The sequence below is a fragment of the Ciconia boyciana genome, chromosome 3, assembly GCF_034638445.1.
Source record: "Ciconia boyciana chromosome 3, ASM3463844v1, whole genome shotgun sequence".
Taxonomy (NCBI): Eukaryota; Metazoa; Chordata; class Aves; order Ciconiiformes; family Ciconiidae; genus Ciconia; species Ciconia boyciana.
Genome location: NC_132936.1, coordinates 117,893,852 through 117,911,467, shown reverse-complemented (window position 1 = coordinate 117,911,467; position 17,616 = coordinate 117,893,852). Strand labels below are relative to the sequence as shown.

Here is a 17,616-nt window from a genome sequence, read left to right as displayed (position 1 = left end):
GAGGCTTGCTGTGATTTTTGTTTAAGAGGTTTCATTAAATGATTGCTCATTAAAAGTTTTGTCGTTAGTGTGCATCCCAGTGGTGTCATGGCTGTCTTTTAGAGAAAAAGACACAAAACTTTTTGATTATTTTTGTAGCAAGATTTGCTGTGGATTTCGATAGCTCTAACACAATTTCAACAATATGTTACATAGATGCTTCAGTATGGCCACAAGTAGTAAATTAATCTGCCCCTGATGCAGTTAGAGTTTTATTTTAATTCACTATTGTGTGTGTAGTAAGCTACTTTCTGGGGAGACCCCTGAAAATCCATGCGTGTGAGCTGCATCAGTGGGTGGATCTTCGCTTGCCCGTCAGAATGTTTGCAAGCCTGCTTTTTCCCCTGAAAAGCTGCTTGCCAGTTCGTTTGGGGTTTTGCCCACATGTGCAGTGCTTTGTAGGGATCGCTGGGCAAGCTGGGCGCAGGAGGAGAGGCTATGGTGGCCAAAAAAATGGGTTTAGCCAATCCTGCAGCTGTTTGAATATCAGTTGTGTTACCCTGCCTGCACCAAACCCTGCTGGTTTTTAACATCAGATCCATAAGGAGCGAGGGCCAAGGGCCCCGTCTGCAGCAGAAAACTGCTCTTGTCCCCTAGTTTGGTGCATCCCGTTTAGTTGGGACATTTCATAGTAAAAATGCGCCACGAGAGTTACTCTTGTGGCAGAAGGTGATGCTTTTGCATGTGTAATTTAAAAAAAAAAAATTAAAAACATTTTTATATAAAAGAAATTAATATCTATAAAAGAAAAATTTCATCTCTACATTATATATATATTATGTATGTGTGTTTTATATATATAAATATTTAAAAAATGAGTTTTCCATGTACTTCCTGGAAGGATCTGAAATAATTATGGGATTATGAAATCCCATTTGAGCAAGTTAGGATAGAGCTGTTTGTTGTAAACTCAATAAAATCAGCCTTAAATGTTTAACAAACGTTTTGGTGAAAGGGTTCCTTTGTTCGTCCTTGCCTCGGTGTTTAAGGGAGATGTGGAGGCGGGTGGCTGGATTGTTGCAGGTGTCTTGGTTTTTTGAGAAGTCCTTTTCCTTCTGAGAAAACAAACAAACAAAACTGCTATTAATCTTTTTTATGGAGGCTTTTTGGATGGACTGCAGGGCTGGGAGCCAACCCAGGCTTGCTGGGGAAGGGGCATAGCCCAGCCACGGAGGACCTGGCCCTTCTTTATTCTGCCTTTGGGGCTGCTGTAGAGCCAGAAAGGCATCAAGGAATGAAAAATAAAATCAAAAGGTACTACTTTGGGTTTGCCCCAGCCTCCCGGAGCTGTGCTGCTTACGTGAGGCCATGTGTCCTATAAGAAGACAAGCTTTTGAGGGTTGAAGGCGCTGAAGCCTTCGAGCATCCCTGCCGCATGCCGGCCCCTCACAGTCCATCGCAGTGATCACCCTGCCGGGTTGGGGGTTTTTTGCTGTACGCAACAAGATTTTGGGCAGCGCTCAGCCAGCAGGAAAACCCCCAGCAGTGAATAACCTTTCGTGCAAAACTACTCCTCTGGGGCACTTCATGGGATGTGCAGGTAGGACTCTGTGTGTCTTATAACTTACCAGCGGTGATTTCCAAATCCTACACAAGTGCTTCCTTCAGGGCAGGTTTTTCCTCTTCCACCTTCTGCGTTGGTGCAGCTAACGGTGTTCTTGGAGTTAATATAATATTTTTTTCCTTTTTTTCATGAAATGGTCAGTGTAGAAGCTGAACACATGCTGCCGAGCTCAGTTCAGCAGCCAGGTGTGAACTGGGGAGTTGGAAGATAAAACTCCTTTCCATTTTCAGAGGGAGGCTGGGAGCAAATGCTAAATGCCAACAAAGTTTTCTCGTTTTGTCAAGAGAGAGAGAAATGTCCTGAAACTGAGCTTATAAGGTTCATATTGGTTTAAGGTGAGGTGCCCCAGGACAGCCGTACTGCAGAATTCAGCCAGCAGCGCTGAGCAAGGCATGTGGAGATTGAACTGTCTTGTATTTACTCTGACCAGGCAAAAAGCAAAATTTCTCAGAACACCTTTTTATTCTGGCAGTATTGGATTTGAAAGAGAGAAAAATATAGGTTGCAAATTTGCTGTACTAGAGATGGGTTACAGATAGGGTGGTTCTTTGTTCCTGGTGTGATGCAGAGGTGAGAGCAAGGAAAACTTTTGGGAGGTTTTCCATGGTTTTATACAGGCTCCGTTTTAATGTTGGGTCTGACCAGAGTGGTGCAGATGGCATTTTCATGCTGGTATTTAATGAAAAAGTTTCAAATCTGCTGGAAATCTAGGTGGTATCGAAATACCAACTTTATTTTGCTGTGAGTCCGTGCACTCAGAAGTTTTCTTTCTGACAAAGTGATAAGCTAGGGTTTTGAAGAAGAAAATGCTAGTTATAATCTGCAGATATTTCACCTTTGCTAGAAGGTTCATGAACCAAGCACCAGATCAAGAAAGCAGGACTCCAGAAATAGCAGTTTTTCATGACTTCCATCAAAATGCTACTGCTTTCCGGCTGCAGGATGAACTCCAGAGAGGAGCCTTGCAATATGATTTCCAGTTATCACCAGGGCAGAGCTGGATGGCTTTAACTCCAGCTATCAGTTGCTGGGCATGGAGGGCAAAGTAAGAGCACCGTGAAATACATCCCACTTAGCCAAAGACAGGTTATGTCCCAGTAATCATGAAGTTAAATTTGCATGGATCCAAATGATTTAAATTGTGTTTAAGCACTCGGTGTCGGCGGTTCAGTTCAGCTGAACAGCCCGACCTCTGCTGCTGTTGCATTAGCAGCCTCCTGCTGTTATTTTGGCTCTTCCCTGAATTCTGGGATCTGGGAATGCTGATGCATTAAAGACAGCAGTCCATGTTTTTGAAACCCATTATATGCAATTACCTTTCTCTCCGAGACCTGAATCTCTCCTGGCCTTGCAAGCTGGAAAGTTGAGAAGGACGGAAAATACTGAAGTGCCATATGGCAGCACTTGTGTGGAAGTTTATTATAAGTTTATATTTTGGTCAACTAGCCTGGCTAGAGGAAAAATATTATTGAATTACGGAAGGTGTCTGGGAAGTGTTTTAGATGCTAAATGTGGCTCAAAGGAAAGTAGTAAATGTGGTGGGTTGGACTTTTTTTTTTCCTTTTTTTTTTTTTTTCTTTTTCCACTCGGGATTTTTAGCTGCAAGACATCTCAGTCATGGTATTTGCAGTTGCTGCGTTTTGAAGCAAAGTGGAAAAGAAGAGCGGCTGGTGGAAGGGACCTGTGGACTTCAGCTGCGACCCTCCTTTTACAAAGACACTGGCAAAACTAAAGCCTTACCTAACGAAAGAATTATTTGCTGTTTAGTCCTGGATGTGGGATTGCAGCGTTAAGCCCACGCCAGGCGTACAACAAGGCTCAGGGCTTTGTCCCCTATTGGTTTCGCTGCGGTGCAGTTGCTGTAAGTGATGTGGCTCATGTCGGAGAGCGCTGGATGGTGTCAGCTGCGTTTTACAATGTGGTTTGTGCATGCTGGAGGAAAGCACTTTTTTATCCGCCTTAAACGTCGCCTGTCTCTTAGACGCAAATGCTTTGTAAAAGTTAGGCTATAGGTAATGCAACCGTGGTTCAGTTATCGCAAAGGTAATCAGTCACTTCTTGTTTAGGAAAATTCTCAATATCCTTCTGAGTAGCAATTATACATGCACTCTTTTTAATATATTTATATGTATATATATGCACACCCACGAGCTATAATTTTTAAAGCTCTTTTCCTTCCAATAAAAACAGCACGTGGTTTTCTGCGCTACCTTTACTCCCCAAGTTCATTATGGTTTTTTGCTCTGGGTGGGGCAGACGAACAACCTGAAGCAGCCCAGGAACACACTGGCCGGCTGCCATGCAGCTGGGTAATCCCTGCAGATACTTTATTCCCAAGCTTTTAAGGCTGTTGAAGACAAATCTGTAGGGTTAAGATAGCAAAGTATTCCGTTTAAGAGCGTAATTAAGAATAGTTTGCATGAAACGCATAGCACGTAGGCAATAAACCCGACAATTAGAGCCGTCTTAAAGTTTAAGAAGCCAAGGGGAACTAAGGCTGCTGTGGGGTTTTTTTAGCTGTTTCATTTTTAACTATATGAAAGGCTTGTGTTGTCTAATCTCAGAGGCAACTGGTATCTCATTAATGGTAACGGACCAAATATTTTCACATACCTCATTACCCATTTCTCCTGGAATAGTCAAATTGCACAGTTGCTGTGATAAAAGTGCAGGTGGATGACTTGAACGTGGTTGTTTCGCTGCTTCAGTGCACCAGGGTTTCAGCAGTGACTTGCACATGGGATTTGCAGGTCGCTCCTTCACTCTGGAGGATTTTGAGCACTTGCAGCAAGCCAGAGCCTCAGTGCAGTCACGTAAAATTAAATAGCAAAGAAAATAAACAGCTTTTACACTAAGGAAGCAAGGTCCTTATATGGACCTGAAATATTTAAGTACCCTACAAGTATTTATCAACACTGACATGAGGGAAAGAAGCATTGCCTATTCTAGGCTTGCGGATGGAAACAGCAGGCAAGATTTTGACATACAAAACTGAAGGACGCGGTGCGTAGCCTTGGAAATTCAACGTGCAGCTTTTGAGTCCTAGTCCAGTGACTAAACCAAGATGTCAAGCCCTAAGAAGCCTTAAACACCTTTTTGTCTTTCCTTCTTTATTTTTTTCCTAAGTCCCTTGGTGTAGGTTGCGTGTTGGGGAACGTGCGCCTGTGGCTGGCGTCTCGTGGGAGCGGGGATGGGGACGTCACTGGTGACTTTTGATCGTGCAGGAAAGTGTGCCAAGGGATTACGTTAACAGAGCCAGAGCTCTGCTTACCTTGCCAAAGGTGAACCCTTCTGCTGGACAAGGTCCTTTTCTAATAGAGGAGCAGAGGTCTCCTTGGTAGGGGGATGGAAACTAGGTTTTCTGGCTTGATATATTTAAGGAGGTAGCTCTTCAAGATGGGGGAAATGCAGTTTATATGGTGTTCTCTTGGCACGTGGGTGAAATCAGTGGCCTTGGTGGCAGGGGTTGTAAGAGCCATAGGTCATGGTATCAGTGTGGATATGAAGATGAAAACCATATGGCTCTGTGCCCCACTAGATTGTGATTATAATGGGCAGGGATAGTAGTCAAGGGAGCTAAATTTAATGTGTAGGCATCCGCTAGCATTCAAATGTAATTACGAGCCTAGAGAAATCACCAAGAGGTGATGGAAACATGCAAATAATTGGTAGAAATCACAAAGTACTGAGTAGCTGCTGCTTTCTTAATTTTAAGTGGATGATTCCTGCAGCAGAGTAACTGAAGACGACATTACTTTTGGGACAGCCAAAGGGTCCGGCTGCTGCCGTAAAAGTGAATGGTAAATCCGGCAGGAAGCTGTATTGCTGGTGGCAATTTTCAAGTGTGGAAGGAGAAGCAGTATGTGTGGATGACTTTTGCGGGAGGATGGGAAGGAAGGTTGTATTGAGCGGCTCCGATTTCAGAAGAGAGCTTGAAATTTAATGGGAGTTCCCCAGAAGTGAGAAGAGTTAAAAATAAGTCCAGAAAGGATCCTTGGGGAACAGGAGAACTGTATAGAAACATATAGTTGGCTTTCTTTTTTCTTTATCTGTTAATTGCTAATCCTTATAGACCGTATGGGAAAGGTACAGAGAAGAAAGCAAAAATTGGATGGAAGCAGCTCAATTTTTGCCCAGTAGGAAATTAGCTGAAGTATTTTGCTTAATTCTGAGTATCAGGAAGCCAAGAGATGAAAGTTGCCACTGAAATGGGCAACTTTCTAGAAATGGGTTTTCATTAGAAAATAGAAAGGTAACTGGGTCTGTTTATAGACACACTTGCCCTCTTTCCTGTACCAGGATACTGTTTTAAGGACTCAAGAGCAAAAATATTCTTAAAAATTTTGTTTCTCAGTTCTGTGAATGCCTTGTGTAGTCAGCTGCGGTACAGGCCGTGTATCTGAGTATGCTGAAAAACTTTTTATGAGCCAGTGCAAAGTTCTCAGAGCAGTAGGGGATGAACCTTAAGCATCTGTGTACTGCCTTCATCATGTAGGTCCAGTGAGAAAGTTGGTGTATTCATAAAATAAAGCCAGCAAAGGGAAAATTGCAGCATGTGTTTTGTGAGATCTGTCTAGCGGCAGAAGAGATTAGCTAGTCCCAAAAGCCTCTGCCCAGAAGGTGCTTGGTGCCTCCCTTGGTCTGTCCTCAAAACTGCCTTCAAGTAGGATCCGTGTGGCTGCTTGCTTAGGTATTAAATAAAATCTGGTCATATTGGAGAAAGGGGGACTCAGACATCAAGTATTAGCACTTGGATTACAGAAGTGATGCAAAAATAATGTCTGAAAACAAGAGGCAGTTTTACCTGGTGCAGGATGAAGAAAGCTACCGCTGCTTCTAATTTTGGATAGAAAGGACCCGTTCTCTTGTCATGTTGTACAGGATGCTGGGAAAATGTCCAGATACAGAGCTTTCCTCAAGGAGGAATTTCTTGCCCTAAAGCATGATACCTGTTGTTTTGAAAGACCTCCTCTTAGAGCCCTCTATGGGTGAGCTTCCTCCTCCTGGTGAGCTCACCTGGTGACCTGGAGATGGACAATTCCTGGGCAATTCTCTTTGCACGTCCTTTTTCTTAGCCCCCGTTGATGTTCCCAGTTTTGCCCAGGTTTGAGTGCCCTGCGGCACCTTTGCCCTTGCGGCACTGGTGGGTGTCTCGGCAGCTCTCCAGCCAACAGTGCCGTGGTGGTGCGTGGTTGACTTCTAACGATGCTGTGGTGACCTCCCTGTGAGGGTGTCACAGCTGTCAGCACTGTTGCTGAGCAGTCACTGGATTAATCGATGTCTTAAACACATGATGGGTTGCACCGAGCCAGGACTCAGTGGCAGCGTGAGGACAGAAAAGCTAATTTGGGTATTTCCCAGCAGCTCTGGGATGGGGACAACCCGTTTTAGCTTGGAGTCTGTTGCGTGTCCCACACAAGGTGCACAGCTTTTGCTTACGTCCTGTAGTGGCCTTTGTGCTCCCAAATGACACCATCCTTGGTGATGTCCCCAGCAGATGCTGGCGCAGCTGCTCTGTGGAAAGGGTACGGGAGGAGGTACGGGAGGAGGCCTGGGGGAGCGGAGCCTCCTGCTGTGGGGGCTCTTTGGACCCCTTGCGATGGGCATCTGGATTATCCCCAAATCTCTCGGCTGCTTCCACTTGTGAGGTTATGACGTGCCACCTTTGAAATGCTGGTGGAGCTGTTTTAGGGACATGATGTGGTCCTGATGACCTGAGCTGAGATGGTTCCCATCTCCTTTCATCTGAGGTACCAGCTGGAGCCACATTTGTGGTTTTTTTTCCCATAAGGCTGTCCCAGTTGTGGAGGAATTTGAGCGTCATCTTCCAAAGCACACTTCACTAATTTGATCACAAAAACCTTAAAACACTTTGTTCATGGATTATTTGAGCTCCATGTGTTCTTCCAACACTTTGGAGACGTGATGCTCCAATGCATCCCCTGTGGGCTTTGAGGTGCTGCCTGGCTCACCCCCCTCTCTTGGTCCCTGTCCCCAGCTGCATGAGGGAAAGAGTGTCTGGGACCATGGGTTGTTTGATCTGTATGTTGACATCTGGAAACTCAGTGGGTTTGTTCCTTGCTGTTTGATGGGTCTCTTTCCTATGATGGCTTGAGTGGTCAAGGCCATCCGTCACGGAGGTGGACTTCCATCCTGGACAGAAACTCTGTGCTGGGACCAGACCAGTGCTGTCTAAATACCGTCCTCAAGAAGAACGCTCTGATGAGACTGTATGATGCTCACAAAAGGTTTTGTTTTTGTTTTGTTACCATTGCAGTGACAGCTATATTGTACGAGTCAAAGCTGTGGTTATGACCCGAGATGACTCCAGTGGGGGATGGTTGCCGCAAGAAGGAGGCGGTCTCAGTAGAGTTGGCGTCTGCAAGGTCACGTACCCAGAGGGCAATGGAAGAAGTGGATTTCTAATCCATGGTGAAAGGCAGAAAGACAAACTGGTAATAGACCCTAATTCAACTTTTTTCTGTTCTTATAATGAGAATTATCCCAAATCTATTGCTATTGTATTCTTGTGCAAGTTTTTTTTAAAACATAAAAAACAGGCATGTGCAAATAGTACCAGATTGGATAAAACAAACCCATCCTCATCTAGAATTGCCATCTTCTGCTATCTAGGTTGGCGTGCCGCCACCTGGAAGCAGCAGGTAAATTTTCGACATCCATGTGCAAAGACCCCCTTTGATGATTGAAAAAGGGCCTGTGTTTTTTTTCCTGAGACCTAGCAGGGGTAAGTGAGAAGTGAATTGAAGTGTAAAGAACCCATGAAGCCAGTCACATTGCACTGAGTAATGCAGTGCAAGCCTTTAAAATGGCCATGAATTATTTATGCTGCGTGCCGTTCAAGGATTGAATGAGCAGAGTGAGAATATGAAGACAAGTTGTCTCTTATGAATTGACGCACTCAGTTTCTCCTGGTAGCTGTTTATCTAAAAAGGAGCTCTCTTCTTTACCCGCACAAATCAAATTAGTAAAGCCTTTTCCCTATTTCCAGGGTCCGTTTTAGATGTTACAGTTTGTTATCTCGTTTCTATATAGTTGATTTTTCTGAAATTCCCTCCTGTGAAGAGATGGACTAGCTTAAAAATATGCTCCCTGCACAGGCTCTGCGAACTCAGTGTTTGGGCAAAGAAAATGCATTATTTGAGTCGGAAGTGATCTTGCTTTCAGAAAGACTGGCGTTTTAAAGCTTTTTGAAGTACAGTTTGTCTTTTGCAATACTATTTTGCATAGCATGCTTTTTCTGACACTATTTTGGAGCCATGCTTATGGTTTTGGGGGATGGGGTGAGACTTACAAGCCATTCCTGTTCTCCCTGGGCATCACCCTAGAGATGGTTTTTGGCACAGCAGAGCTCAAGATGAGTGCCTGGCTGGGGGTGAGGGAGGAAAAAAATGATGAGGGGAGTGTTACAGCACCTCCTAAATCTGCTGGCAAATAACATTTCTGTTGAGCAAAATTATTGAGGGAAGAGGGTCTCCCTCCACCTGAGCCCCCACCAGCTGTAACGTGTGCCGCGCTGGGTCTGGGTCCAAAATAGACTCCTGGGGTAGGGAGCAAGCACCTACTCAAAGCACAAGCAAAAGATGAATGTGCAATGGTTATGAGAAAATTACAGTGTCTGATGTTTATTAGTCATCATTTGGTAGGGAAGGATGTTCCCCTACGTGAGGCATGACTTGGCTTGCTTTTGGGTCTGGGCTGAGATGGTGCCGGCTGTCTCCTTGGGGTGGGAAAAGTGATTTTGCTCCTCTTTTGGGGCTCGCGCCCTCCCAGGTGGTGCTGGAGTGCTTTGTGAAGAAGGACTTGGTGTACACAAAGGCGAACCCCACCTTCCACCACTGGAAAGTCGACAACAGAAAGTTCGGGCTCACTTTTCAAAGTCCCGCCGATGCTCGAGCCTTCGACAGAGGAGTGAGGAAAGCCATCGAGGACCTCATTGAAGGTACCACAGCAGCAGCCACTTCGACCCTTGGAAGAGTGGGGAAGGGGGTTTGAGTCATGGAGCTGGGAAGAGGGATGGGTTTAAAGTCAGTTCTTGGGCTTGGATGTCTCTTGTGCACAAGTCCGAGTGTAGCTGGGCACTTACCCTGCGTTGAGCAAGCCCCAGCATACTTTTAAGAACTGAGTTTTGTCATCCCTTAAGGAGAGAAGGGATTTCAGTCCAAGTATTTTCCAATCCTATCTGGCCTGGTCTGTCCAGACTTCCCCCCTTAATTATCATCAAGTCTGTTACTACTACTTTTTTTGGTAGGCTTGGGTTTCACGCTAGCGATGGCAAGTCGAACAGTCCAGGCTCTTCTTTATATGCAGCTGAATCTCATCTTACTGAGTCTTTGTTAAATCATAGTACGAATTCCTGCCTGGAGTTGAATAAAACTTCATTTTGTTTTTGTTTTTTTGCAGTAATTAGTTTTGTCTGTGTCCTCTTAGTTGAATGGTAGTTCTTGAAGACTTTGTTGTGTTTTTGGTTTTATTTTAATTCTGAAAAAAATGCGTTTGAATTGCCTGTGCTTTGAAGTTGTCATAAATTTTTCCTTTTCACATTTCATTGCAATCAGGCAATCATAATACAGCTATAATTCAATAGTGCTTAATTTTAATGAAATTTGATGCTTCACGGGTTTTTTTTGCTTGTGTTTTTTTGTTGTCTTGTGGTGGTTTTGTTGTGTTTTTTTTTTTACCATGCCACTTTATGTAGGGTCTTAGTGGTCCAAAGCCTTTCTCCTTCTCACCCGGTCTGACAGGGATATTTTTATATGCAGATGGTATTATTTTTTGAGGATACTAGCTCAAATATATATACAGATGTGTATTCTTTTTGAGGACATTAGCTCCATAAGACAGTTTAACATTTTGGGTGCCCTGTCCTTGCTTTAACATGGAAATGGTAGATATTGGGAGAGAATTAATCCCCCAGGGCTCTTTCCTGGTAAATACCTCATCAGTTAGAGGAAGGGTCTTCCCAACTAGTTACTCGTTTGCTTTTTCCTGTGCCATTAACATGAAGAAGTTACAGCTAGGCCTTCCGCTTTCTTCTTCTTGCTTGCTAAAACTGGGAAGCATTTTGAGTCATAAAAGTGGTGTTTTATGTAAGTGGCACAGGACTGTACAAAGTTTCAAGGAGATAACTCAGCTGTATTGAGTAGTATTTTGGAGATGCTGGTATGTGGCAACTCCTGTTCTGCTCTTTCTGATCCATTTTACAGTGGAGGTATTTAAAATCAAGTTCTGCTGTATCTCAGATACTTCAAAATCAGCAAATCTATATTTGTCCCATTAACAGCACAGACTGATCCTCATGAATGTGTTCCTCCTTAACTTCCAAATAAGGCTTTCTGAATGAAAAACAGTAACTGGCTCGTGTACACACAGCATTGGGCAGTGGATTTCATTTATGGTTCATTCTTTGTTCACGTGGTTGATCAAATTTAGCAGGTAATATTAAGCACAACAAACTATGTGCATTCAAAACTTCCCTCTATGAAATCGCTGCTTTGTTATTAATATCTAACTGATAATTTGTTCCCTGTAGCATCAGAAGTATAGAAGTTTTGTGCACAAGTACAGGAATCCTGTGCAGCTCTGTAGAGCATCTGGATTTTTTTCTTTTAAAGCTAATGTAGCAAATGGCACAGATGTTTTCATGTGTGAAAACACTTAGTGTTTAGAGCTCGCTTAGTGTTTTAAGTGGGCTTTCGCACTTAGCTCTGCACATCTTCATGATGATGCAACTGAGAGCGGCCAAGGCTGGTGCGGATAGCATTATGTAAAGCACATTATTTTTAAAAATTTCCAGAATGAAGATGGTACAAACCGTTCAACTGTTTTAGTTAGGGATGTGATGTGGCCCTAATTCAGTATAACAGTGGGCTTACAGCAAAAAAAAAAAAAAGCCTTTGACTTGTGGTTTTTCCCCCCATCAGAACATCTTGCTGCACCCACCTTCCTTGGCAGCCTCATGGGGGGTGAAGCCAGCTGGGAAGGGGGTCCAGGATCCTTGGCCAGGGGTAGGGAGAGGGGTCACCCCCCTTTTGGCATAAATTTACTGCCAAGTCTAGCAATGGCGTGTGCTACTGTCCCCACTGCCCTTCTGTGATGTGGGTGCTGACCAGGCTCTCAAGCGGCTCTGGAGTGAGACACCCGCGGGGTGGGGAAGGAGGTTGGAGGAAGGTTTTTTTAATATGATTTCCCACTTTTCCAGATGATTGCCATGTAATTAATGAGAACTGCACCGCAGTATTTTGCTCTTCTCTATGGTTTTACACATTTCAATTCCTTTCAAATACTTTGCTTATGTGGTGCAAGGTGGTTCTGTGTGAAATAGCTGATAACGGAGAAGACCTTTACAATATATAACAACTTCCGAAATTAGAAGAAGAAAAAAAACCCAGTCTAACTCTTCATTGTCAAAGTGAGGTTTATTTTTTATTAAATAAAAAGTCATATTCCCCCCAGATTTAGGGAATACATGAAGAATAACTCGTATATGGTTTCTTGACAGCTGAGGATCTAGTCTCAAGCACTGATTAGTATGTAGCTTTACCATTCTTCAGAAACTAGTCTTCTGTAATTGGAAATGGTAAGTGCTATTTTTAACATAGTGAATTAGGATTGGCAGCCATGCAGTTGCCTGTCAGATTTTACCTTTCCAACCCAGCTACCAGTAGATGGGTTTTTCTTCCTTAATTTGGGCTGCTCTTTTACACATCTACAACATACAAACTTGTGAGAATCCAAATGTTTACCAGCCTAATAAAAAAAGTTGCATAGAAATGTCATGTGTTTAACTAGCTGGTTTGTTTGGGTTTTTTTCCCCTAGGGTCTACAACTTCCTCATCAACACTTCACAATGAGGCTGAGGTTGGCGATGATGATGTCTTCACTGTAAGTATATCTCACCCGAGGTCGTTCTCCTTTACACTCCGGTTTACATGGTCAGGTTGGAAATGGTTTTTCTTTTTATGCCTCGGGGTTGGCTTCCAGACGTCATCATGTTTGGCCAGTGGGTGTGTTTTGTTTGATGGAAGTATATCCTCTACAGAAGGTAGAGCCTTGGGTTTCTGTTGGCCTCCCATCGCCAGGTGGAAAGCATGGCAGAGCAGATGTTGTCAGGGCTAGAAGTGAGCGAATAATAACTCTCAAATTTCCTATGGCTTGGTCTGAGTGGTGCAGAAACCTCTTAATACCTCTCTCTGTCCTTAAGAAGCTTCCTGCAAGCTAGAGTAGATGGCTGCTACTCAGGTGCATACTCAAGGAAATGAGATGTTGCATTGCAATTGTTAACAAAAGCCAACTTTAAGGGTGTTTCGCCTATGCGTGAAATGTAGAAGGTTCAAATGAGTGTTTTTCAGTGGGAGGAAGGCACAGGAGCATGCCATCTACCTAACCAGCGGTGACTTAATTAGGAGTGAGTTGCTCGTATTTAATTTGTGGTAACATCTAAAATGTTTTGGAGCTTTTCTGAAACAGAAGCAGCTACTGTCCCTGCTACACTTGCACACTTTAAAAGAGAAAAAAAAAGTTATGTCAGATTAAATTGTAATCTGATCATAGATATTCCATGGGCTGAAAACAAGACTCTCACAACGAATACTTTGTCTATTAAATTTATTTGCTCAGCTCCGATCGCGAACCCCCATGCACACGCATACATGCCTTAGTTATATTATAAATGCTCTCCTTGTCCTGCGGCACAGGTGGGGACTGGGTGGCGGGAGGGTGGAAGGTGGGATGTCCTCAGCGCAGCAGCAGCAAACTCAATTAAAGTCGTCTTTGGGATGCTTCCCTGCATCTTTAGGGTGAATGAGGGAAAACTGAGGACTGGCATCAGGCAGTTTGAAAACAGGCACTGGGAAGCACCCAAAGGCGAAAGGTGTTTTTGAGGGTGCTGATTCGCCAGTATGGGACCAGGGCAGGTTCCCTGCCGTGTTTTGACCAGATCCTCTGGACGGCTGGCATGTTGTCCGCATCTGTCCTTTTGTCACGGCTCTGGGAGACAAACAACAGCAGGCAGGGTTAAAAGGTGACTTCCTGCGCTCCGCAGCAAAACTATCATTAGCAGCTGCTTCCCAGCTACCTGCCAGAAGTGATTTATAGGCGCTGGGATGGGACGGGACGGGGGGGCACTGCTGGAGCCAGAGTGGTTTACCAATTTGTGCTCTTTTGTCCCCAAATTTGCCGGGTGAGCTGCGCTCTGCTGGGTCTGGATGTCGCACTGGACTTGCGTGCGGCTCTTCTGTGCTCGTCGGAAAGGGGACGACCATCGAAATGTGCCTTGGGCAGGGGTGTGCCAGCTCCTGCTGGGTTAGATGTGGAAACATTCAGCGTTAAGGCAGTGAAAAGTAGCCTGTGGAAATAGGAAGGGATATTTTTGCTAAAATCCAACCGGCTGACATTTAGGGACCTGGGAGTGCTCCTGTATTTCTCCACAAGCTCAATCTTGTGGTTGAGTATTGATTTTTAAACTCATAGGGTGCTTTCTACCAGGAGAAAGAAGTTGTTGCCTTTACGTAGGTGTTGTTTTACATTGGGAAAGTTAGATGAATGGTGCTCCAGCTGCATCACAGTCACTCAAACTCCTGCATTCAAACTGAAGAGCCAAAACTGGGAGAGATTTTCCCCCCTACTTGACCCTGGGGAGGTGATGGATAACCCCCCGCCGTGCAGATATGTATGGGTAGGGTGCTTGGCGGAGAAGGAGGAGCAAGCTACTCAGTAGTAGCAAGCTACTCAATAGTAGCAAGGAGGGAGACCTCAGCTGCGGTTGGCACCTTGTTGGGATCCGGGGGGACATTCGCACTGGGGTTGTGCCCTGCCTGGCAGCTCTCTGCATGTTGCATGATCTCCAGAGTAGCAAGAGGGACCACACCAATGGTGGTAGCTCGTGTGGTGCCGTTGGTCAAGCTGTCGCATCGGGGCAGGTGCGGTGTTGTACTCCAAAAATCAGGCTTTAGGAGCATCTTTTCCCCGAATATTTCTTTTGCTTTCCCGGGATGAACTCTCTCCTTTTCCTGCAGTCCTTAAGCTCTTTGAAGCTCTCAACTTCCCATTTATCTGATAGGTGATGGTGGAGTATGAAGTCTGCATGAGCCAGAAATAATAGACTGAAGCGTTGGAGGGGTTTTAGACTGGAAGAAATTGATAGGGCTGTGATATGTTTTATTTTTACCCTTCTGTTTCATTCTTTCTTTGCACCCTTTTTGACTTGTGTATCATAGTCCATTTGGTCATCCTTGCACACAACACTTCTTTACAACTTTCCTGTAAACTCTTTTCCCCAGCCACAGCAGTGGGTTTTTTGGGTTTGGGGTTTTTTTGCTGTTTTAAAGAGAAAGTACATTTGTTCTTTTTTATTTCCTAAGGTAGTTATTAAAATCTTCACAGTCCTCCCCCTCTCCCACACATGCATGAATAAACTTAACTGCGTGTGGCAGAATTTTCAAAAGCATCTGCATGATTGAGTCATTTAATCAGTCATTTACCCATCTCTGAAAATCCCAGCCGTCACTGCTGCGCTGCTGCCTCAAATATTTGGCCCGAGGTCCTGCCCCTCCTTGAAGATGTTTCAATCTGTTCAACCACAGCAGTCCAAAACTTCACATTTCTTACACTGCTTTACAGACGACCGCCTCAGCTTTATCTTGCATGTCAGCACTGATGTTTGCACCAATGTAATGGTACCGGCTTTAAAACAAGCACCCTCATTACATACAAGCACTGACCCCGATACGGCTGTTGGATATCGATTGACATAGGGCTTTTATGCTGTCCCTGATCCTGTTAGCTTCAATACAGCTCTGTGGGATGACGACTTTGTGCATGTTTTTGTGCATGCAACTCGTGCATCATCCATTTTATTTATTTGTCAGCCAGCAGGCAACCCTTCCGGGCATCCAGCAAGTTATTTTCATGGGGAAGAGAAGGTTTGCCCCAGAGGTAGAGCTCTCCCTCAGGCTATGATCTTGTGTGGCTTAATGGAGGATTGTTTTCTTGTACCAGAAGGTGTGTTTTTTGTTTTTATGGGGGTGAATTATCTGCAGCTATGGCTGCATGAGCATTTGCTTGGGAAGCATCACTGGTGTCAGTAGCCTTATCTCCTCCCATCACTGTAACTTGCAGTGCCAAGATAATTTGGGCAGCAGTACCTTGCCCCATCCCTACGGCATATGCTCCCCATCCATTGTTCTAAAGCACGGGTTATATCTTTAAAAACAGGACTTTGCCATCTAATAATTTTCCTGTGGATTAGACCTAAAGCAACTAGATGAATCGATACAAACCCCTGTTCTGAAATTCATGCCTGACAGGGCAGAAAGCAAAAGTATATAGAAATAAATGTCACTGAGTTGAGGGGAAAAACACTTATTTCTAAAATGAAATCTCCATTTAGAAGTTTTAACAATATGTAGTTGTGTTTCTTTAATTCCAGATCCTCAGTAGAGCCCATAAATGTTTTCCATATGTTAGCAAATAAATTTCTCCTGTCTTGTACATTATAAATCGTCCTCTCAAGAGATGCAATCTGAGTAAGACTAGCCATCCGTTCCGTCTCCGTTGGGGGAAACATTGTCATTGCAACGGTCTGAGATTGTTCTGTTTGTCTTCATCCATCCAGCCTGCATCTTCAGCCTTCTTTAATTAACATTCAGTTCAGAAATAACATTTAATAAGGACTGAATATATTCTGTAGTTCCTCAGCCACAGAATTTGCCATATAATTGAGTTCTTGTGCAAAACTTTTTCCTTAATCTACACTTTTACTTTCAATTACAGATAATAATCCCACATGATCATGAAGTGAAAAATGTGAATTGGGTCCAAGGAAAGAAAGGTCAATGTCTTCCAGAGTCTGCAGAGTGCCTGAAATGGTCTCTTTTAGCAACCCATCCGAAAAAGCAGAGGTGTTTGTTCCAAAACCTTATGACCAGTTCAGCTGAAACGCCGCTCGTGTTTTTCAGATAAATCTGCAGCCTTGTGCCTGCTTTAGTGCTAAGGAAAAGACACCCACTGGCAGGAGGAGCAACAGCTCCCATGTCAGTTCTGATTTGTGAACCTAAAAAATGACTGCAGTCCCTTCTGGGTTAGCGGGAACGTAAGGGAGAAAACAACAAAACTCAACCTTACTAAGTTTGATATGCATGTTACAATCACAGCTGTTTCATGTAATCAATAATAATTTTTTAAAAAATCCTAGGTTTTGTTCAAAATGAGACTTGCACAATTTTGCAGGTAGAGCAGGCATGATCTAGAGGTGCATGGCTGAGCTACAGGGTTGCGTTTCGAGACACCTAGACTCAATCCATTGCTTCTCTTGCTGACTCCTAGCTGAACACTTGTTTACCTTGGTTTCCCCAACTACAAGGCGGGGAAAATACTCTCCTGCTTCACCAAGGTGGTGTGGACAGATCTTGCTGCCACCACCACCACTTTCCTTCTCAGGCTTCCAGCAGAAGTCTTCAGACTCACGTTTTCACCACGAAGTTGCGTGTTTGGAGCGATCCTGTGCCCCTCGTGCCTTTTTCTCAGCATGGATGTGTACTCCTGTGCTCGGGAATGTTTGAGTTAGGAAGTTTGTCCTGTGGCTTGGATGCTGCTGACAGTCGTTTGAGATGGACACAATTACCCATTCTCCGCCGTAGCGGTGCAGATTGTGGCAGATGTTAACGTTACAGTCCTCCTTACATCTCTTCTGGTTTCCTAATTAAAAAAACAGATTTCTCCCTGCTGCCTTTCCATGAAACCTTTTCCCTACTTTCATCTCCCATGTGGGCCTCAAGCGTGCTACAGCCTCACTATTAAAATTTCTAAGATTTATGTTAGTTAGATAAACACCAAATCTAATTTTTCTTGCTGGCTTGGTTGTTTCACATTCAGATGGTTCTTTTAAGGAACCACTGTAGCTCTTTTTCTTTAAAGTAGACATGTAGAAACCCAGTCCAATTACTTTGGAATATATTTGTAAGTTCTGTGTGATGCTGGAGCATCTCTCATCCCAC

At 44.1% G+C, this 17,616-nt stretch overlaps 1 protein-coding gene across 2 annotated transcripts in view; it reads left to right on the top strand.

Moving 5' to 3' along the window:
* The window catches only part of SPRED2 (sprouty related EVH1 domain containing 2), a 68,350-nt gene that overhangs the window by 30,162 nt on the left and 20,572 nt on the right, over positions 1-17,616 (top strand). For both annotated transcript variants that reach the window (XM_072857371.1, XM_072857372.1), the window contains exons 2-4: positions 7,881-8,058; positions 9,395-9,563; positions 12,441-12,505. In XM_072857371.1, the coding sequence (XP_072713472.1) occupies positions 7,881-8,058; positions 9,395-9,563; positions 12,441-12,505 (412 nt within the window). The remainder of the gene's footprint in view (positions 1-7,880; positions 8,059-9,394; positions 9,564-12,440; positions 12,506-17,616) is intronic.